This window comes from Thermobia domestica, chromosome 5 (genome assembly GCF_964235325.1).
Source record: "Thermobia domestica chromosome 5, izTheDome1.hap1.1, whole genome shotgun sequence".
In the NCBI taxonomy this organism is placed as follows: Eukaryota; Metazoa; Arthropoda; class Insecta; order Zygentoma; family Lepismatidae; genus Thermobia; species Thermobia domestica.
The window spans coordinates 206,078,812-206,101,683 of record NC_137458.1 but is presented as its reverse complement, the minus strand read 5'-3'; the positions used below and the strand labels follow the sequence as shown (position 1 = coordinate 206,101,683).

Genomic DNA, 22,872 nt, shown 5'->3' with positions numbered 1-22,872 from the left:
TTACAACTATGAAACTTTTGAAACTTTTTTTGTATATTCATCTTAACACGTACATGGTATAGTTAAAAAATACACGGCGTGTTTTTGGTATTTTTGTAATTATTATTTTTTATGTACGGAAATATACAGTTTTAAGTTTTGTTACAAATTGTGTCATTGCTCGTAAGTTTCAACTATGACACTTTTGAAACGTTTTTAAATAGAATCATCTTAGCACATACATGATATAGTTAAAAAATGAAAATGGTGTTTTTGGTGTTATTGTAATTATTATTTTTTGTATTTTACAGGTATTGACATATACAGTTTTAAGTTTTGTTACAAATTGTGTCATTGCTCGTAAGTCACAACTATGAACTTTTCAAACCTTTTTAAATAGAATTATCTTAGCACATAAAGGATATGGTTAAAAAATAAAAAGGGTACTTTTAATATTTTTGCAAATATTATTATTATTATTATTATTATTATTATTATTATTATTATTATTATTATTATTATTATTATTATTATTATTATTATTATTATTTGTGTTTTACATGTACAGAAATATACAGTTTTCTGTTATTATCAGATTGTGCCTTTCCTCTGAAGTACTGATGGCTAATTCCGGAATTTTTACTTTCCGGATTCCGGAAAATACTCGGAAAAATTTCGGAATTCGGAAAAATTCCGATTTGGAAAAAATCTGAAATTCGGAAAAAAATCCGGAAAGTGAAATTTTCGATTCCGGAAAATTTTGGCCATCCTTACTCTGAAGTAACAACTGTCACACTTGAAAACTTTTTCAAATAATCATCTTCGTAAATGTTGGGTATACTTAAAAATAACTACATGGTGTAATATGTAGTTTTGGTATTATCATAATAATATATTTTTGTATTTTAACTATGACTTTCAACTTCTTTCCCAATTGTACCATCGCTTACAACTATCAAACTTTTGTAACTTTTTATAGGATTAGTTTGCATTTACTAGGTATGATTAAATAACAAATAGGGATGCCTTTTTGTAATAATCTTGCGCTTTTGTGAATGGAAAAAATAGGATTAGCAACGTAAGGGGTTGAGTGATTATTACAAACCCTATCAACGGAAATAAGAAATAATAGACTAATGTACATAAATGAAAACAATAAACATACATACCAGTAATACTTCTTAGAATTACATAGATTTACATACAAAATGTTGTGTCCTATATTTCACAGCTCATTCTTTTCATTGATGATATGATCTCTTCTTTTAATTATGCTTTCAGTTACTTAAGTCCGGGCTGATTGGCTTCTAAGAGATGGAACAGGAACTTCCCAGATGATATTTTCAAAAGATATCCAACAGAAGTCTTCATTTTCCGGCCAGTAGAATATAGAAGGCCCAGAGCGATTCATGAATTGCGCTCTGACGTACAAAAATAATAATTACAAAAATGCCAAAAGCACTCTTTTTATTTTTTAACCATATCATGTATTTTTAAGGTGATCCTATAAAAAAGGTCTCAAGAGCTTCACAGTTGTAATTTACGAACAATGACACAATTTGTAACAAAACGTAAAACTGTATATTTCCGTACATGTAAAATACCAAAAAAATAATAATTACAAAAATACCAAAAGCACTCTTTTTACTTTTTAACCATATCATATATGTGCTAAGATGATTCTATTTAAAAAGTTTCAAAAATTTCATAGTTGTAACTTACGAACAATGACACAATTTGCAACAAAACTTACAGGTATATTTCCATACCTCTAAAATACCAAAAAAATAATAATTACAATAATACCAAAAACATCCTTTTTTATTTTTTTAACCATATCATGTATGTGGTAAGATGTTTCTATTTAAAAACGTTTCAAAAGTTTCATAGTTGAAACTTACGAGCAATGACACAATTTGCAACAAAACTTAAAACTGTATATTTCCGTTCATAAAAAATAATAATTACAAAATTACCAAAAACACCCTCTTTATTTTATTTTTTTTAGCTATACCATGTACGTGTTAAGATAAATGTACAAAAAAAATTAAAAGTTTCATAGTTACAAGTTTTGAGCAATGGCACAATTTGAAAAAAAGACTAAAATTTGTTTGTATGCCCATTAATGTTTGACAGTTTAGCCTTTTGCAAGGTTACTTAAGATCAACTGGAAGATAAAAAATTAAGCTTTCATTTGACCTGGATGAGTTCAATAACATGAAAAATAAGGAAATTATGGCAATTTAGATCCATAATGCTGAGTGCTAAAAAGTAAAATTGAAGCAAAATTCACATTTTTCAAACTTTCATTGGTATTTATGTATGAAAAAATTTGAAGCCCAGTACTCTAGACAATTTGACATGGAATGACGCATCTCAAACACATGGAAGTGGAGGAACTTTTACAGCACAAGCAAGCACAACAGTGACTTTTCTTGTTTGGAAGCATTGCCGATATGTGATTACTTCCATCGTATCTTTTGTCAATCTTTACTTTGGTGATTATCAGTGAGTTTCCGCGATGCTCAGGGCTCTTGGAAAGCGACGGATTAGTAGTAAGAAAATGTCCACGATGTACTTTCTAAATTGCGCTGCGACATGTTTTGTTCAGTTTTCCTTGAAAGGATCAAGGCATTTTAATCAGAAATGTCCAGAAGCCACGTGAATATGGACCACCACAATTCTCCCCCCCCCCCTCTTATGTGAATCCTATATTTCAAACTACATTTGTCCATTCTGTCTGTACAACCCATGAACTTATTGTATTTCCGTATCAGATTGGTCGAGTAACAGCATTTTTTTCATCTCCTTGGAACATCCGGATTAAGAAATTATAATATATAGCTAAGTTTCATATAAAAACCATGAAAAAAGGACATTCCTATTGTAGAACGAATTTGTTACCTACAGTATAGTTAAGACAGTCTAGTACCAAACGAAGACAAAAAAGGAAAGAAAACAAAAGAAATGTACGTATTTGAAATTAAAGAATGCAAATAAATCTAAGTTTCATATTAAAAAATAATTTTAAAAAATCTGTTGTAGAATGAATTTCTTACAGTACTATTTTGTAATATGGTGATTTTAAATTAATAGTTGTGGATGGAGAAACTAGCAAGGGTTGTGACTTAAGTTGCATACTGTCTGATATTAGTTTAGAATGTTACACGTCCAGTTACAGCATTCATGGTTACGAATATTGATAAATAGCTGCTTTGAAACTAAGTCTGTTATCCATCCACGATGAGCTTACGTGCGTGAATCAACATTTGAAGTTTCGTGTTTAATTTTGATGATATTTCGGTGATTTTAACTGATTTATTCGTATAAGTATCAAATTGAGTAGAATATTTAAAGTCGCTGAAGAACGACTGCATTGTTTTATGAACAACTGGGTTATAGTTGAACCATACAAACATTCTCATTCTGTGCAACAATAGAACAAATATTTTCGCAACTACAATGCAAATAAATAGTTCGTAACTATCAATGGCTTAACTAATCCGGCAATATCCTAAAGTAATAATAAGCAGTATGCAATTTTAGCCACAGCCCATGTTACTTTCTGCATTCACAGCTGGGCTTTGTTAACTTAAATCACCATATTACGGAACACAACAGAAATTACGGCTGAAATCCTTGCTCAGCAATGCAAAATTGTGCATAAATGATTTATGAACTTTGCCCTTCATTTAAATAGCCGCCTCAACAATTCGTTAGGAAAAAATAATATATAATAATAACCGCATGCACATGACTGGCGATAGTTCGTGTAGGTCCCTTCGCGATTCTCCGCGAAGAATCGAAGGAGAGCGGACCAAGACGAAGTCATCGCTGCTACACAGTAATAACTTCAACACCCCCGACTCGAGATATCTGTTTCGATTCGACGAAACCCTGCCGTCAGTCGGACACTATCCTTCAATCCTTCGACTAGCGGCAATCCTTCGACGCGACGCTATATCGACGATTGACATTTACCCGCAAGTGGGCCACTAGGTGTTGGCGACGTTTACGACATGGGGTTACTCGTTTCCAGTATGGAAAACATTTTGTTCCACTTATAAGCTAATAAGCTTAACAGCACTTATCTGCACATTTTCTTCCATGTAGAAAATCGCCTTTCATAATTGGAAAACGAAAATATTTGCATATATCTCTTAAACTGTTATGGTAATATCCGAAAGAAAAACAAATCATTTTCAGTTTACCATGACAAACAGTATTGCCAATAACGTGAATAATACTGTCGCTAATCATACTGCAAGTATAAGCTAGAAATTTTAATTTTAATGGAAATAATGCTAGTATAGTCGCTAGACAACATTTAAAAGGTGCTAAATTCCTATTCTAACAATGATAAATGAAGCAATTGTTGCTGCTGAATAATATATCTAAAAATTTCTAGATCAAGCGACAAAGTGCTACATTGGTAATACTGATAACAAGAGACAAACGACAACCGCTTCACTTTTCCGCGCATGTATATAAATTTTTGACATAAAAGTACATCAACTCAAAAATTGCCCCAATGATTCAAGACATAACATACTAATCCGTCAAAACTAATGAAAACATGGCAGTATATCATTTTGACATGCTATAGTTGGTCTAATTTTTACATTCATGGCGGACATATCTGTAGTATCAAAAAAATCGACATATTTCCTTGTCAACCATTAGAAGGCAATCCATTTGAACACAGTAAAGTATTTCAAATTTGAAGACACATCGTTTTGACTCATTTCGGGCTCTGTGTGTATGTTTTGAGCTGCTGCTGCTACCTTTGTATTCATAAAACAGGTATGCAAGATAATAATTTTTTTTCTAATTCATTATTATTTGATTATGGTGGGATTGTTTGAATATTGCACATACACTGTCTACCCAGCTAATACAGTTAACATCAACACTAAGGTGTTCGTTTTTTCATGTCTGTGCCCACGCTCTATCCGTCTTTTACAGAAAGTTATTGGGAGTCAAGGTCAAGGTGAGCTAATGTTTAGATTTTTTAAATTATGATAAAACTTAAAATGTGACATTCTGTGATATTATCCTCTTTTAAGATTGTTCTAAAAATGGTACTGCTTACTAAGCACAAGAAAATGACAAGAGCGTGAATGGAGAAATCTGTCATCATACGACAGAGAAGTTACAGCTATTGCTTAACAGCCGTTGTTATTGGCTACTTATCTAGCACTTTACTTGAGAACAAATTCATAATGTACCGTTATTAATGCAAGGAATACACTTCTTTCAGCCTCCTCGGTGTAGGAGATCAGCTAAAGCCTGAGTTAATACTGAATATACCAAATGATTACAATAAGAATCAGCCGCCGTATACGATCGTAAATGACACATGTGAGTATAATAATAATAATAATAATAATAATAATAATAATAATAATAATAATAATAATAATAATAATAATAATAATAATTTTCTCTGTTGAAAATGCTATTAAAATTTGCATAGCAATTTACTAGTTTTCTATAGCATTTTCAACAGTGAAGAAAAATATTATTTTATGTCTTTTTCTGTTTGTTAGAATTGTTTAATATTAAACACATAATTTAAATATGAGTTCTATTATAACTTATGGCAAAAATAGTTACACTCGTTCATTTCAGGCTTTTGATGAATCCTTGTTGCTCCCGTGGTTATATTGTGCCTTTACAAATTGTTACAATACAATTAGTTCCTTTGTTTCTAATTCGCATACATTCTGAAATATAATAATTAGTCCCTGCTACTATCTTTAAGTGCTGTTATGTTAATTTGTGAAATAATTATTGGGTTAATTTATCCCCATTTATTTATGGCATTCTCAAATTTTTATTTTGGGGATTTTGTTGGATGGTTGCGGTTGGGTGATCCACTAAGTACTATTTTAAATCAAATTTCTACCTGGAAACAATTTATAATATTAACACATTTTATTTAGGTACGAATTATTATTTTTCACCACCCCTAATATCAGCATGCATTTCTTATCAATTTTGTTCTTTTATATTATCAACAAAAAACAAGGGATTTGGCCATGTCTGTGTCAATTTAGTTACAGTGAATATTGCAAATACTTAACCTTTTTCTTATTTATAAAATCAATTTCTATACAAATAATTGTAATGACATATTTGAGAAGGGTTAAATAAAAATGTCTAAATCCTGGAAAACATATTGATGTAAACCTATGGTAGGCTAATCAGTCAATACTTGAAAGTAATTTTTGTTGAAGAAGTTTTATCTGCACATAGTTTATGTGAATTTATAATATACATCAATGTCTTGCTGAAGGTTGGATTTGGTCGCCTTGTACGGAGTTATTCAAAAACCTCTTGGCCACCCACTTTGCTTTAGGAGGCCATACCTCACAATTGTACGTAAGAAATTCTAATAGTTTAGTTGTAAATAAAGATCTCAATTGGTCAAATAATAAATTCATTTTTTAAAATTCCAACCATCAATAAGAATACAGAGGTTTCAAAAGAGAGGTGGGTGGCCAGACTTTTTTTTAACAAGATTGTCCATTTTCTTGGTTGTAATGAATTTATGAAGAAATATTGCTCACTATATAAAGAACAATAGTAAAAGCAAAATAGATGACATTAGTGTTTAAAACCGTTTTTGTTAGGATTGCACTTGTAAGTGTTGGATGCTGACTTGTATCCAGGTATACATGTGCTTAAAAACTTCAATGTGACATTTACACCAGTCAATTGCTAGTTTTATTTACATAATAAACGAATGAAGCGGAAAACGTACTTTCATAATTTGTTTACATATTTCTTTTATACTAATTTAATCGCTTTTTAAGCGACTTCAAAAATAAAAAAGGATAAGGTATTTAATACAAACTGCTTGTATATGTTCACGCATAAGTTTGATATAGGTGTACCGATTTTGATCATTTTTTTAGTGTCTCCCTGATCCCATGTAAATTTGTTCAGGAGATAGACTAGAGTGATTGGGCCGGTAGTGGTCATAATTCCAGTAGTGGTGTACAATAAATTTACAGTGCAGACTCGTATTAGCCAATAAGCTTTAGTTTTTCATTTTTACTGTAATGCCTATCACCCTTTACGTATACTGCACTCCTAATGGATAGCTTTTTTAGTTGGAGTACAAGTCTAGAAGCGGTTTTTTATTTGTATATGGAGATTTTTCCAATTTCCAAATTTTGAAGGTAAGCAAACCGTTCGATTTATTCCACTATGTCCAGTTTATTTTATAAGTATTGTAAATATTTTTAATATGTGAGAATGCAATAATGATCAGTTATTTCAAAAATATATTTACTTTTTACGCTTACATTGTTGCAGACGTGAGTTGTACGGGTGACCGCTACTAAAATATAAAAATGACTACTTTTTTAGCAACAGTCACACTAGGTGGCCATAATTGAAACCACAATTTCAGTAGTGGGCATATGAATAATTAGAATAATAATTAGTGGTGGCCACAAAAACAGGTTATTCGGTTTTTCATTTTTCAAAATTTTCAATAAACCGGTTTTTCACCGGAACCAATTTCGGTTTCTGAGCATCCAGTTCCGGTTTCCTTCAAAACCTTTTCCAAAATTGGTTTTATTTCTGACCAGAGTAGTGTTTCGTTGTTCTCTGGAAACCGATTCCGTTTCCACAGAAATAGAAATAGTTTTATATATTTTCCAGAAGTTTTCGCCGAAACCAGATTGGGTGAAAACTGAGACCGGTTTCGTCGAAAAACCGAACCTAAGTTTGGAGAAAATCAAAACCGGTTTCGGTGAAGTAACCGAATCGGTTTTATAGAAAACCAAAACAGGTTTAAGTGAAAAAACTAACCGGTTTTGGAGAAAACCGAAACCGATTTCGATGGAAAAATCGAACCGGTTTTCGGAGAAAACCAAGACGGGTTTCGGTGAATAATCAAACCAATTTTTGGAGAAAACCGAAACTGATTTCGATGGAAAAATCGAACCGGTTTTTGGAGAAAACCAAGACGGGTTTCGGTGAAAAATCGAACCAGTTTTTGGAACAACCCGGAGAAAAACAACCGGTTTCAATGAAAAACGAACCGGTTTTGTAGAAAACCGAAACATGTTTCGGTGAAAACTGAACCGGTTTTTGGAGAAAACGAAGACCAGTTTCGCTGAAAAAACCTATCATCTCAATGTAAATTAAATTTTACTAAGGAAACGTAATACAAATAAACACAGTAACCCATAATAAGTGTTACCTAAAATGTGTGACTACTACTGAATATAAAAGTGACCACAACTAGAAAAAAGTGACCACTACTAGCAAAATTGCTCTTACCAATAAAAAATTGGCATATTTTATTACTGCTTCCCTTAATGAATGAAAGCTGTGTTTCCATTGAAAGAGAACAAAATTTTCCTGTAGCTGAATAAAAACCACAAATGTAACATTAAAACAAAAGTGACAAAAAGTATCAAAATTTCCTTAAGGGTGTCCACTACGGGCCCAGTCACCCTATTATATGAATCGTCTCAACAGATGTTGGTTTAGTGCATGGTTATAGGCAACCACATATTGTTTAGCGTGATTGTGGTTGCATAATACTGCAGGGGTTTCACTGCAAAGTTTTCGTAACGTAGTAACGTTTTTTTAGAACGACAATGAAGTTACGTTGTGTAGCCAATTATGACTTTTTTGAAAAATATTACATAATTATTCTGTCTACTTTGTAACTGCTATCCATAAATCTAGGAAAGCAGAATAGAGTAGAGTAAGAGATATGAAAACAAAATAATGTTAACAAAGGTTAATACTAAATGTGTTAACATATTGATCACTCACAGGTGATGCACACGACGTGTTCCGCCCATACCTCGTGTATTATTTCTGATGCACAACAAAGTTCTTTTTATACGACTGGATAGAAAGGCTGGTATAATTATCACAACTTTTGTAGTCAGGACCCTGGAAAAACATATTGAAGCAGTAATTCTGGCGTCAGTTGATTGAATACTTTCATTTTAGTGGGTATGATTTCTCTAAAACCTTGGAAAGCCTTTAACTAAATCATATATGTAAATATTTAGCTAATACATCCGAACTCTTGTAGACTGCTGTCTTTATTTTTCACACATTTGTTCTGCTACATTGTGGAAATTTCGATTTGTGTACGTTAGGTTAAGTTGGTAATGTATCTACTATAGACAAAACTAGTTGATACCATACAACTTAATCTAACCTACACAAGCTGATCAACAAATAAACAAAAAGAAAAGTCAAAAGTAAAACCTTTACGCATTTGTTCGAAGTTTGCGGTATATATTTTACAATTAATGGTAGTATTATACAACATTTAATACTTATTTGCACTGTCCGTGTAAATTATTTCCTGCTGCAGAAGGCATGATAGGCTTACACAGTGATTAGGCCACTTTAGTGCGTGTTGTGACATTCTCGGCATATGTAAGTTTACCTTCGAACGCATCGCAAATTGCATGAGCTGTTGTGCTTGTACTGCGTATTTCCTTTGTCCTAGTGATGACTGACCTCTTCTCTCGTACGTTTTGTTCTGCTCAGTACCCCTTCCTCAAACTTTTTTGGGAGAACTGCCTGCAAGTTTGAAAATTAGGTGATGTTGCACTACTTCTCTCTTTGTTGGTACAGTAGAAGAGGAATTGCTCTGCATTGATGCGCAAAATTTCCACTATGGCTTCGTGGGATTCCTGGATCCTCATTTTCCCTTTCAAGGTATTAATATTGTAAATATAGTAAGCATTTAAAAGACTTGTACCCCAAATTGCTTCAACAACAATTTTTCTGACCCACTTTCTACATCTCAAAATACTGCTATAGGTAGCCATCTAGTCATTAATATCAATTGATGCCTTTCCTTGGTTGTAATCTGCAATATACATTTTTTTTTAATTTCTTGGCCACGAGCAATTTTCAGACATAGTCGTTTCTAGAATAAGCCGTGGAAATCAATAGGACATATCTCTGATCTCTCATTCCAAAACTATCCCGTCACCTGATTCTTTACAATAACCTCTCCTCTCTTCAATTTCTCATCTTTCACTTCTTTAGGAATGTTTTTTTCTGTTACTTCGCAATGTTCCAACGGATTTTTTCGTGCAACAAGTCATAGCCTAGAGCAGTGGCGTACTTACGATTATGTTTCGGGTGAGCTTTGCTAACTTTATTCCTGGAAATGTGAAAATTCTGCATGATACTTTAATATAGTAAGATTTCGGGGGGCCTAAGCGCGGAAGCCCCCTTTAAATACGCAACTGGGCTAGAGTAACGCTGGTATAATAATTGTCTACGTAAACTGTACATCCTTCACCAAGAAGTCCTGCAATCAATGACATAACCACTCCTTCCGGAACTAATATCTCTGAATTGGCATTATCACCACATAACTTGAACATCTTTATTCCGTATTTGTGGCGTCTCGAGGGTATATACTGACGGAACGATAGTCGATCTCGCCACCAAATCATGGATTCAACCACGCACATTTTTCTCTGGAGTATATACCCGTTGATATTCGCTAATCAATAGATTCATAATGTTTTTTTTTTAACCGTATGAAGTATATTATCTTTAGCAATTTCGTTGTCAGCAAAATGCCATAATCGTAGCAGAAGCTCTAATCTGCTATCCAACATCACCGATCTTGGTAGTGTGAGACTATACAACTTACTATTGCTTCAATAGTAATTCACATCAATAACGTCTCGTAACATGATTTTTCGGTAGTTCACACCCGTTAGAAAATTCTAATTCTAGAATTCTTTCAGTAGTCTAAATAAGCAAAACGACGAAATCAATTAAAGTAACAATATATTTGGGTCTGAGAAGTAAAGTAGTATAAGTCATAAAATATTAATTTCACAGGGGAAGAAAAAAAGTATTTTCAAGGCAATATTTCGTCGATTGCCTTGGCCTTGGCAAGGCGATCGAATTGCGTCGATTGTTTATTGACCGAAAAATGTTTCACTTCCTGCGTTCCAGTTTACATCTCAAAACTTTCCCTAGTATCATTCGTACTAATGTTATTAAGAAAAAAATACGATAATTCCGGCCAAACAGTGAGTTGGCATAGCTTACCTCTCAGCTCCTGATTGATAGATAGATAGATAGATAGATAGATAGATAGATAGATAGATAGATAGATAGATAGATAGATAGATAGATAGATAGATAGATAGATAGATAGATAGATAGATAGATAGATAGATATAAAAATAATAAAGAGTACCCATTTATAAACAACATAAGAAATCACTTCTGTTGTTCTGTGCAATCAAATTGCAAATAATAACTTTTACAATTTTTCCTCTGCTGATACTATAGCTAATGCACTGAGACTATTTTGAGCTACGACATTCCTTTAAATGCTTTATATTCTTTAACTCCTTCAGTGCGTAATTTTCAGAAGCGAACCGCTGTAAAAATTGTAGTTTTTTTTTTAGAACTTTGAAATTTGTTACCTTTTAATAGCTTTTGAATCTCTCAAGCAATCACAATGAAATTTTCGGCATTATGATTTTTGTTGCTTCTAATTAGCTACTATAACTTGTCATCGTCGTATTTATGGTTATTACTATCATCATCATCATCATATGGTTAAGTTACACAAAATTCGGGAATGCCTCAACAGATCAAGCTCAATTTTTCTGTGTGGTCTCTTGGCCTTCCTAGGTGAGCGCAAACTCGCTAGGTATTGTTGGGAATAACGTTACTCATACTGTGGGCAAGTATATTCGCCATGCGCAATACAAAATAGCAAAAGCAAAATGAAAGCGTATATACCGGGTGCACCATTTATAATGTCCCACCTTTATAACAGAGGAACCAAGAGAGAAAGAAAAGCGAAAATTTGCACAAAGAAACTACAGGAAGGGGACATCTATCCGTATATTGGGTACCATCACCAGGTGAACAGTGTTGCCAACCCAATATAAAGTTATGATTTTTTAAATGGAATGACCTAAATTTAATTTCATAATTCGAATCAGCAATGAAAACAGACGAAAGAGATGACACTCCCGATCAGTGATGCATACTTTTTGAGAAATAACGTTAAACATATGTCAAATTTAAACGCCTTTAACACACACAAGGGATGAAGTAGGAACTATTGATGCACATTAAATTAAATACTGGGAAGAACTCTTTAAAATGACTTTAAGTTTAGAAGGATCAGTAAAACAGTGTTGCCACAACAGAAGAGAGAAAATTTGAGTTTGGAAATAGTGCAATAACTTGGAAAAGATCCCTAGTAAAGTATGGTTTAAAATTCATGGAGCAAATCAGTATGCCATAAGGAGCATTGTCGCGTTTATTTGAGATCGATAAGTCAAGTATTTACCCAGATATTCGGTACTCTGTAAAAGGTGAGAATTTTGTGCTGTACAAGATGATAACGCTGTTTCAAAATTCCCTTTTTTCCCTCAGCGTTGGAGAAATCGTGAAGAAATGAATAAAACGAAATAAAACATTAATAAATGGACATACAATGAAATGAAATCCATTTGAGTTCTTGAAGGGACTAATTAAACGTAATGTGGATATAAATTGTTCTTGAGTTAGTAATACGAATTCACATTTTAAGAAGATGGTAGAAATACGTTTACGAAAGTTACCTAATAAATATTTCGTGCGGTGAATATACTTCTTCTCGTGCAACTTTCGGAAGTAATATCGAAACAATTCAATATTATCTGTAAATATTACCGACTTGTTACCATTTCTTTTTTAAACACGAATGAATGAAATAAGTAACAGTTTGTTGCAATTGAAGCAATACAAAAGATGGTTTTCAAGCACAATTTGTTTGGCTGTGTTGTAGCTGGTGGATGTAGGCAAGTGGGTGTAACCAAAATAATTATCCACTTCCTTCGTTTGCTAACATACGTCTAAGGGGATCATTCGAAAGCAATGTTCAAGAAATTGTACATAAAGGAAATGCAAGAAATCATTATAACTGCTATGCCAATGATCACTAACAAAATGGTAAATATTGCTTTTCGTTGACGCAATCTATAACTGAATAGTTCCCCAAGTCTTTCGCATTACCCATCAGTTCAAGAAACAAATTTCTTTGTGTGGTATACTTAGTACATGTGAACTCTCACTTAGGAACTTAAAATTTTAAAGTCATTGGCCCTAATAGTATTTTTTTATGTATTACTATTTTGCTACCATATTATAAATCTCGGGGCTGCGGTGGCTCAGTGGTAGAGCGTTCACTATTGGTGCTTGGGGTCCCGGGTTCGATCCCAGCCCCCGCCAAGTGAACTTTGTGGAGGACAAACACCGTTTGCGTGGGTTTTCTCGGGGTTCTCCCGTTTCCTCCCACTTTCTTCATCCCACCATTTCATTCATTATTCATCATCACCGTCTCCTTTAGCCTAACTGGCATAATCATTGGACGTAAATCTCACAGATTTCATATTATAAATCTCTGCAAAGGTTAGCTGTATGAGTTGTACCCAATATGCACCAATGAAATAGGATTTTTCTGTATATACATAATTATATGTACCATAAAATTCGTGTATTTTTTAAATTTCTACTTTGCCGCCAGCTTGTCATACTGCATGTTATCTTCTGTGTTTGTCAGCTCATTTATTGAATGTGTAGTTACAATTCATCGAATAAGTTTGAAACGCGCTACTGCCTTTCATGTGAAGCTCGACATAATGTTTTAAGCACATTTTTAGGAATATTTGTTGTTCAGGTTTATTTTTGCCGCACCACTCGAAATAATTGTTCAAAATTACAATTTTTTTCACAAATTCATTCTTATTGTTTACTAAATGATTTGCACTGGTCGACATGAAAACATCTCAAATTGCATAGTTAAATTTCAAAACGACTATCATAATCAATTGTTGAAAAATTAAAATTCTTCTAGGATTTGCGTGTAAATACGGCGTCCGGACAGGGCCGTGCTGGGATAATATATATATATATATATATATATATATATATGAGAGAGAGAGACTTTGAAAGAAACTATGGGTGCCATTTTATATCAATATCACCACCAAATTTGTTTTAGTATTAACGTAAATAGCTAACCTTGAATCGAAATCCTCTTTACTACAGAAAAACCTTTTAGTTCTTGTAATGACATTTCTGTCAAATAAAAAGAAGCTAAATGTATCAACAACTTGATATAGCCCGCCTATGGACGCAGGAGGTTCATTGCCGCGTTTACAAAAGCTCTCCATTGATTTCTGTCCTTAGCCAACTGAACCCAGTTTCTACTTTATATTTCAATCTCGGTGAGAACCATTTTAATATTGTCCTCCCATCTGCGCCTCGGTCTTCCTAATGGTCATTTTCCTATTTGGATTTCCAATTACAACTTCGAAAGCGTTTCTAATTTCTTCCATTCTGGCTACATAACCTGACCATTTGAACCTCCTAGACTTGATGACCCTAGTAACGTTTGGTAAACGGTATAAAGTTATTTTGTTCCTCCTTATGAAATTTCCCCGTTTCCCCATTCCCGTTCCTTTTGGAGTTCGAATATTGGTTTAAGAATCTTGTTTTCAAATACTTTCAGTCTGCAATTTTCCCTCAGAGTCAGTGACCATTTTTCGCAACCATGCAGCACAACAGGTATGATTATCGTTTTATATTTTGATCTACAAATTCCTCAACAGAATTAGCGACAACAAAAGATTTTTAACTGAATAATAGCTAGAGATGCAAAAAAAGCCGGCTTTTTTGAATCGATTGTTTTTTTTTACATAAAAAGCCGGCTTTTTTGGGAAAAAAACGAGAATTTTCGAAATTTTGGCTTTTTTCAACTTCATGATTTTTCTATCTAAATAGCCTTCTTATAGTATATTCTATAGTTAGATAAGAATTCCATGACCTGAATGTGATATTTCGCTATGAAATTCACCATCAAGATAGATGGAGCACATGTTTTACGAATTAAAGCTAACATGAAGAATGTAGTATTTGAGGGTAATTTTAGAGGCTATTTAACTTTATTTTAACTTTTGAGTTATCGACATCTTTTTCCTTCTCTAGTTTGTCATCCGTGTTTCATTTCTAAGAGCTTTTAGTATTCTAGCTTCTAGCGCAAAAGTTAAACTTGCCCATTTTTCTATTTATCGGTCAAAGCGTACGTTTTTCAATATATCCGTCAATCCGTACTTCCACATTTCTGTTATACTGTAGCTGTGGAGTGATTTAGCAATAATTTTCCGGACACAACCTTGAATACCACTTTATACAAATAATCAGTAGCGGATTTAGAAAAGTACTTTAGGAGGGGTTTTTCTGATTGTTTCGTTTCCTAAAAAGTCCTAATGTTATTTGGGAGGTGCTTGACGTTTATGAGTACAGGCATACCTAATATTTCGTTTCGTTTATATGTTTAGGAATAATCTTCCGGATACAACTTTAAAAATCATTTTATACTGAGAATCAGTGGCGGATTTAGAAAGGTATTTTGGGAAGAGTTTTTCTTATTAATGTTTAGTTTTTTTTAAACATTCGTAACTTTTATTTGACGGGAGCTTAAAGTTTATGAGTAAAGGCATAAATAATAGATATTTCGTTTGTTGCAGACATTCCGTAACTTTTGGGAACGGGCTTCAGTCCGAAAGACCGCCCCCCTAACCTTCGCAAAACCGTCACTGCTGGTAATTAGTAATAATAACGATTTAAAAACAATAAGAAAGGAAGTCGCCCAACTCACAGTATACGCACTATTTCTACATTCACAGATGGAATGAAGAAAAGCTTTGTCAGAATGGTCGAATGCTGGTTGAATCCCGGACTTCCCGATAGAAGCGCAAAAGCTAATCACTCAGTCATGTTTGTTGTGCAGTTGTATTTAGCTTAACTTAAATATATTCCGTAATCTTTTTTTTTGGGGGGGGAGTTTGTAATGATATTTTGAATCCCTCTTGTTAAAAATTCGGAAAACTTGAGGATTTGGTAAACTGTGATGGGGGTTCTATAAAACTTAACTGTAGAATTTCAAGAATATACAGAACCAAAAGCTCTAGATGTGCAGCCTTTAAGTGTACGATATAAATCTAAGTATTTCTCTTATGTTTTATTTTAATTTTATTTTGTTTCAAAGAGAGGGTATGGAATATTTTGAAGTAAAAATACTACATACTATTTTGCTAGTTATTTGTGTATTCTTTTAAAAGAAGTGTTTACTTTTAGGGTTGGCTGGTTTACACCAACTTTTTTTTAATAACTGATTTAAACCACAAAAATAAAAAGAATAAAAAATGCGAATCGTATGAACTTCATGGTGACGTTTCCAGATATCAAACCACCTGCAATAGTTTTATTTCCCTTTCACCTTTTAATAAAGGTGTCCCATGTTCAATTCTCGGTCGAACCACAAATCTTCTTTCATGCGTAACCCAAGTAGCGGTTCGGATGTCAGTTTAAGCGAAAGTCTTCTCCTTGATAACCTCGGTATTTCGTAAGGATGTTAAGTCTAAATATACGAAACAAACCAAATTGTATATTTCTGCATGCCTAAATGCGTGTTGTTTTATAAAGAAGCCAAGATTGCTTAAATATATTGATAGAAATTGGCCAAATTTATCGATTGCCTACGTAGCTTCCAACATTAGCTTGGATTGGACTTTCAATGATATCTACGTACTAAATTTGTAATTTAATACCTCAGTTTTAGCGTACTGATTATGGTACGTTGACCTTTAAATTTTACATGCAAAGCAATAACAGGATTTTCCCGTTATTGTCTTACATTTCAAGTAATGACGGGATTTTCCCAACGGCTAGGGCGGGAGATTCTCAATTTAAGAAATTTACTGACCGGACTTCTTTAAGCTTATCAGAGTTCTTCCGGCATAACCCCGCTGTTGCATAATAACACGAAGGCAAAACAAACTTATTTCTGTGAATATCTATATATATAAAAGAGAACGTACAAATCCTTTGTTCCCTCATCACGCTAATACGGCTGAACCAATTTCTTTTATTTTTGGGGGGTTATTAGGATTTGGACCCTAGATGGTTTTTATCATATCACTTTAATTTTTAATTACCAGTGTCTTGAGATAATTGACCATTCAAGTGTCCATAACGTACAAATCCTTTGTTAGATCATCATAGGTAAAAATAAACGTATTTATATGCAACCCGCATGACCGTGTCACTCGGCGGGTTAACATAAATGACAGGCGCTATAATGTTAACATTTACTGCAATCACTTGAAAGCGAAAAAGTAAAAATTATCTAAGTAACAAAGTTTATTGCGTTCCGGGGTGACCGCAGCGAAGCGGGGCGGGTTAACATAAATGACAGGCGATATAATGTTAACATTTAATGCAATCTTCTATGGTTTTTATCATATCACTTGAAAGCGAAAAAGTAAAAATTATCTAAGTAACAACGTTTATTGCGTTCCGGGGTGACCGCAGCGAAGCGGGGTGAACGCTGCTAGTCTTATATATAAAAGAGAACGCACAAATCCTTTGTTCCCTCATCACGCTAATACGGCTGAACCAATTTCTTTCATTTTTGGGGGGTTATTAGGATTTGGACCCTAGATGGTTTTTATCATATCACTTTAATTTTTAATTACCAGTGTCTTGAGATAATTGACCATTCAAGTGTCCATAACGTACAAATCCTTTGTTAGTTCATCATAGGTAAAAATAAACGTATTTATATGCAACCCGCATGACCGTGTCACTCGGCGGGTTAACATAAATGACAGGCGATATAATGTTAACATTTACTGCAATCTACTATGGTTTTTATCATATCACTTGAAAGCGAAAAAGTAAAAATTATCTAAGTAACAAAGTTTATTGCGTTCCGGGGTGACCGCAGCGAAGCGGGGCGGGTTAACATAAATGACAGGCGATATAATGTTAACATTTACTGCAATCTTCTATGGTTTTTATCATATCACTTGAAAGCGAAAAAGTAAAAATTATCTAAGTAACAAAGTTTATTGCGTTCCGGGGTGACCGCAGCGAAGCGGGGTGAACGCTGCTAGTGCAATATAAATACATAAACCAAAAAATCTAAATCAAAAAAGCCTGGTTTAAACCAAAAAAGCCTGGTTTAAACATCCCCCAAAAAAAACGGGTTTTTGGCATTTTCAAAAACAACCACGGTTCTTGCCAACTCTGCTTACTTTTTTGTATATAGGAGGTTAAAAAATTCTTATTATATACATTGGTTAATCCTGTGGAATTCATAATGTAAATATGTTGAAGAAAAATTGTTTGAAATATCTTTTCGAAATTCATAGTTTATATTCGATGTTTTATATTATTATCAGCATCAACCACTAATTAAATGATTTTTTGTGTTATAGAGAAGCGATACAAAGTCTGTTTTATCAATTTAAAGCAATATTTTGAAAAAAGCCCAAAATTTCCCAAGCAAAAAAGCGAAGCAGAAAAAACCGAGTTTTTTTCCAAAGAAGCCGGTTCATTTCCGAGCTCTTGCATCTCTAATAATAGCACGAAATCCCTGCTTTCAGTTGACATCAATTTTTTTTAGTGATTATGGTTTTGGTCTGTCAATAATGATCCTAGATATTTGAAAGTATCCACTTTGTCGAAAGAAAATATTATTTGGTATTTTAACGCATCCATAAAATGCACTATTACGATCCCGACAAACTTCCATTTATTTAGTTTTCTCTGCACTTACTTTTAAGCCTATATCCCTGCAAGCGTTAATTAAGATTTCTGCATACCTTTCTATTATTCTATCATTCCCTATTAAATTTACATCATCAGCATACGCCATAATCTGGCAAATACAATTCAGCTCTAAGACCTGATTGCTTTCTTTGATTTTCCTTATAGTGTTCTGCAGAACAAAGTTAAATAATAATGACAACAACATATCTCATTGTTTCAGGTCATTCTCAAAGTGAACGCTCGTGAACAAGAATTTCTCTACTCGAACCTTACTTTGGGATTCATTTAAACATATATTAATTAATCTACCTTCTTCGGGATTGCAAATTATATAAGCATATTGTACAATATTTCCCTTCTACCAGAGTCTAAAGTCAATAATTGATGTACCAGAATGTTATATTCTCTCATTTCTTTTCAAGTATTAGTCGAATGGTAAATATCTGGTCAATAGTTGGTCGATTTTACCTAAATTCGTTCTGATAATCTCCAATAATTTCATCTGCATATGGAGTCAATCTTTACAATGTTTAAGAGGATTTATTGGATGTTGACAGAAGAGAAATGCCTCGATAATTATTAAATGTTTTGTTGCTTTTCTTCTGAACTGGAACAATGATTGATTCTCTTCACTCTTGTGGTAATTCCTCCTTGTTCCAGGTAAGGAGAATGAGTTTGTGTATCTTGCTATACAATTTTTCCCCTCTAGCTAAAATTAAGTCAACCAGAATTTCGCCTACACCCGGAGATGTGTGTTTCTTTCATTTTTAATAGCGATTGCTGTTTCTGTCTGGTTAGGTTCTGGAATATACGGTTATGCTGCATGCATTTCACTTTCTCCACGCCCACTAGTTTTTGGCTATGTGTTAAGCAAATCGTCAAGGAAATCTGTCCATCTATTTAAGATGCTATCTGTATCAGTGTGAACTGCTCCTTTAGGTTTCTTTAATATATAAGCACGAAGTTGATAGCTTTTCTTAAGTTCGTTGATACATTTATACATGTCCCGAATGTTTTTGTTTTCACTATTATCTTCAAGTTAATTAATTTTAACTTTCAAAAGTCGCGTTTCTTTGTTCTAAAAGTTTTAAAAGTTTTCTGCCAGATGACAATGAAATTTTATGTAGTTATTTCATTCGGATTTTGTAGCCAACGCTGTTTCTTCTGTTTTCTCTTCTCTGCTACTTTAGTACATTCCTGGTGGAACCATGGTTTGTTCCTACGTATTTCTGCGTGCCCGAATATTTCTTTTGCTGAAATTTTAATGTTATCTCTAATATCAACCAAGTATCTTGAACACTAGTGCACTCCGAACTTCCTAAAACCGAAATCTATTCTACACTTCAATTTGGCTCCCCTCTCACCTGACTCTCCTCTACTTAAAAAAAATAATAAACCACTCCGTTTTCAGATATTAAATATTTCCTTTATTCAACGATAGTCTCTCTCTTACTATCACAATCAACTTCTCTGAACGACCGAACATCAGTTGTGCGAGACTGTTTTTTTCTGTCTACTAAAACATGATCAGTTTGAATATGTGTTTTTCCATCTGATGAAGTCCAAGTATATTTATGAATTTCGCGATGTTGGAATTTTGTAATCTTCACCATATGGTTTCTGGATATTGCACAGTTCACGAGTGTAACGCCGTTGTCACAACCTTCCTTATGAAAACATTTATTCCCTATAATCGGTTTGAAAATACCCTCTCATCCCACTTTCGTATTGAAACCGCCTAATAGAATTTTCATATGGTATTGCAGGAGATGATCAAATACGTGTTCTATTCTTTCGTAAAACTATTTTTTTTTATCGCCATCCTTATTTTCTGTTGGGGCATGTTCATTTAAGACAATAATATTACACCACCGACCCTTAAGAGAAGTAAAAGAAAATCTATCATTAACAAATTCAACCTATGTAACTGCTGATATTACGTATTCGTTTGTGAACGGAAAGCCCTGTTTCTAGTTGGTAATTTTTAATTTGTTCCCCATAAAAAAACGTAAAATTTCCCGACTTGACTCCTCCATTTCTTCTCATCTAACTTCCTGATATCCCACTACGTCCAACCTCTATTTCTAAACTCATTTTTTACAAATTTCAACGAGCCTGTCCTATAGAGACTTCTTATATTCCATGTTCAAGATCTCATGTCAATTTTACTTTGCTGAGTTCGTGCCAAGTTATCAGTTCTGATCCGAGGATTCTGCGAACTTATCTGAACAATCCTTTTTTTTTTTTTTTTTTTTTTTTTTTTTTTTTACAGAATGAGGTTGTTAGCCTCACACCAAATTCTCAAGCTGGATTATCACCCCTTTCTGTCCGCGACTGCTTTCTCAGTATATTCGCAGCTAACCTCTATATCCCAGACGCCTCCTCCTCGATCCACAACCTGAGGACGCGCCGTGCCGTGGTGACAGGAAGACCACATTTTACGGAAATTAATACAGCTATGTTTCAGAAATACAACAGGTACTCATTATCCGAACACTGCTTTAAAACCCACAGGAACAATCAATATGCTCGGATATATGGATGCATATTAAGACTGTGAAAGCTTCGATGCCGTAAAAATCGTAAATTAGAGTGTTAGTGTAGTATTACATAAATGCATCGTACGTTTGACTATCCGAACTATTCTTGGTGTATCACAATGTTTCGTTTTATAGATATATAACTTTATAATATTTTTGTAAGTGATTATACTCATTACCTGTTCTCTGCCAATAGCAACTGTATGAATTCATAATACAAAACTGAAATACAGAGGAATAAAATTTAAAAAATAATGTGATATTTCGCAGGGCATCTTATGTAAAGGGCGCCTTGTATTCTTCACAGGTTCTGTACTACCAGTCAGTATTTGAATTTATTATAGAAAGCTAGTATACAGAATAACCAAAACCACTTATCTATAATGTGATGTTTCGTAGGGCGCCTGATGTAGCGGGCGCACTGTATCTTTCACAAGTTCTTCGCAAATAGTAACTGCGTGTATTTATTGTACAGAACTGTGCTATACAGAAGAGTAAATAAAATCGTTCATCTTTGATGTGGTCTCGGAAGGGCGCCTAAAGTAAAGGGCGCATTGCACCTTTCACGGGTTCGTTAGCAATAAAACTGTAAGAATTCATTACTAAAAACTTGTACCTTTATTTATACTGTGATATTTCAGAGGGCGCACCGGGACACGTCCCGGTGGGCCAGCACGGGCCTGCGTCCGGATGTATGCATAATTGCAATGGAAAAAACAAGAAACAACCTGTGCTAGTAGGCCACTAAAGAGACCAAATCCAAAAATTAGGATAGTGAAAACGAGTGGATTTTGGCAGATATGAGTTTTAATAATACTTGTCACCGTTTTATACTTGTAGCGTTCCACTTGTAAACATAAAATACAACTTCTGTACACTGTGCACAAATACAGCACCGGTGGAAAATAGTTTCTAATACAACCATCATTTATATGTACTCTCTTATTTTATCCGTAGTAAAGTACTCGTAAGAATTTTACACTAGTAACATACACTTGTAAAATAAAACGCAGGTATATTACTTTGTATTTAACTCTATCGCTTGCACAAATTTGTTCTTTGTAAATGTGTCTTTTCATACGAAGTACGGAATTTTTCCTGTAAATCTTTCAAAATTTGGTGCACCAAAAGTAAACCAGAACCATATTTATTATAAATTCAAATGTAAATAAATTGACCAAAACGCCAGTAGAAGACTGATTGACAATGTACTATACACAGGCTCACGCACAACAATACGTGATATGTTTTACTTCTGTAATATAGTGCTGATGTGGTTCACAAAAAGTTTACTTAGGTGTTTTATTTTTCTTTCTTTTAGTCCTTGAACATAAAATATGTGTTAGGATAGGTAGGCTGGCTTTGGTTAGCTTAGCAAAGTATACATTTGGTAAACTCGTTCTATGATACTTCACCAAACGTAAAAATATATTAATTGTGCATTAATATCATAAAAATCACAGGTTCAAGTTTTCTCTTATATAAGCAGCAACTGGGTCGTAATTAATGAATGTCTTAAAATGTTTTATACTGCTTCCTTCTGCAGTGGATTGTGTTACGAAATGTAAAGTTTGGCTTTTTTGCTTTACTTAGTAGCCCTATGCAATTATAATTATATATTTCATTATTTGCGTTCGTTTGCTATCTGCAAATTTTGCGAACATTATTACGAAATTAGATTCATATACTATTAGTTATGATACCACTA

General features: G+C 33.6%; 1 protein-coding gene across 1 annotated transcript in view; it reads left to right on the top strand.

The window, feature by feature from the left end:
• Positions 1–22,872, top strand: part of LOC145685372 (glutamate-gated chloride channel alpha-like) — a 198,619-nt gene that overhangs the window by 61,669 nt on the left and 114,078 nt on the right. The window contains exon 5 of the mRNA XM_081757761.1: positions 5,240–5,340. Coding sequence (XP_081613887.1) covers positions 5,240–5,340 — 101 coding nt within the window. The remainder of the gene's footprint in view (positions 1–5,239; positions 5,341–22,872) is intronic.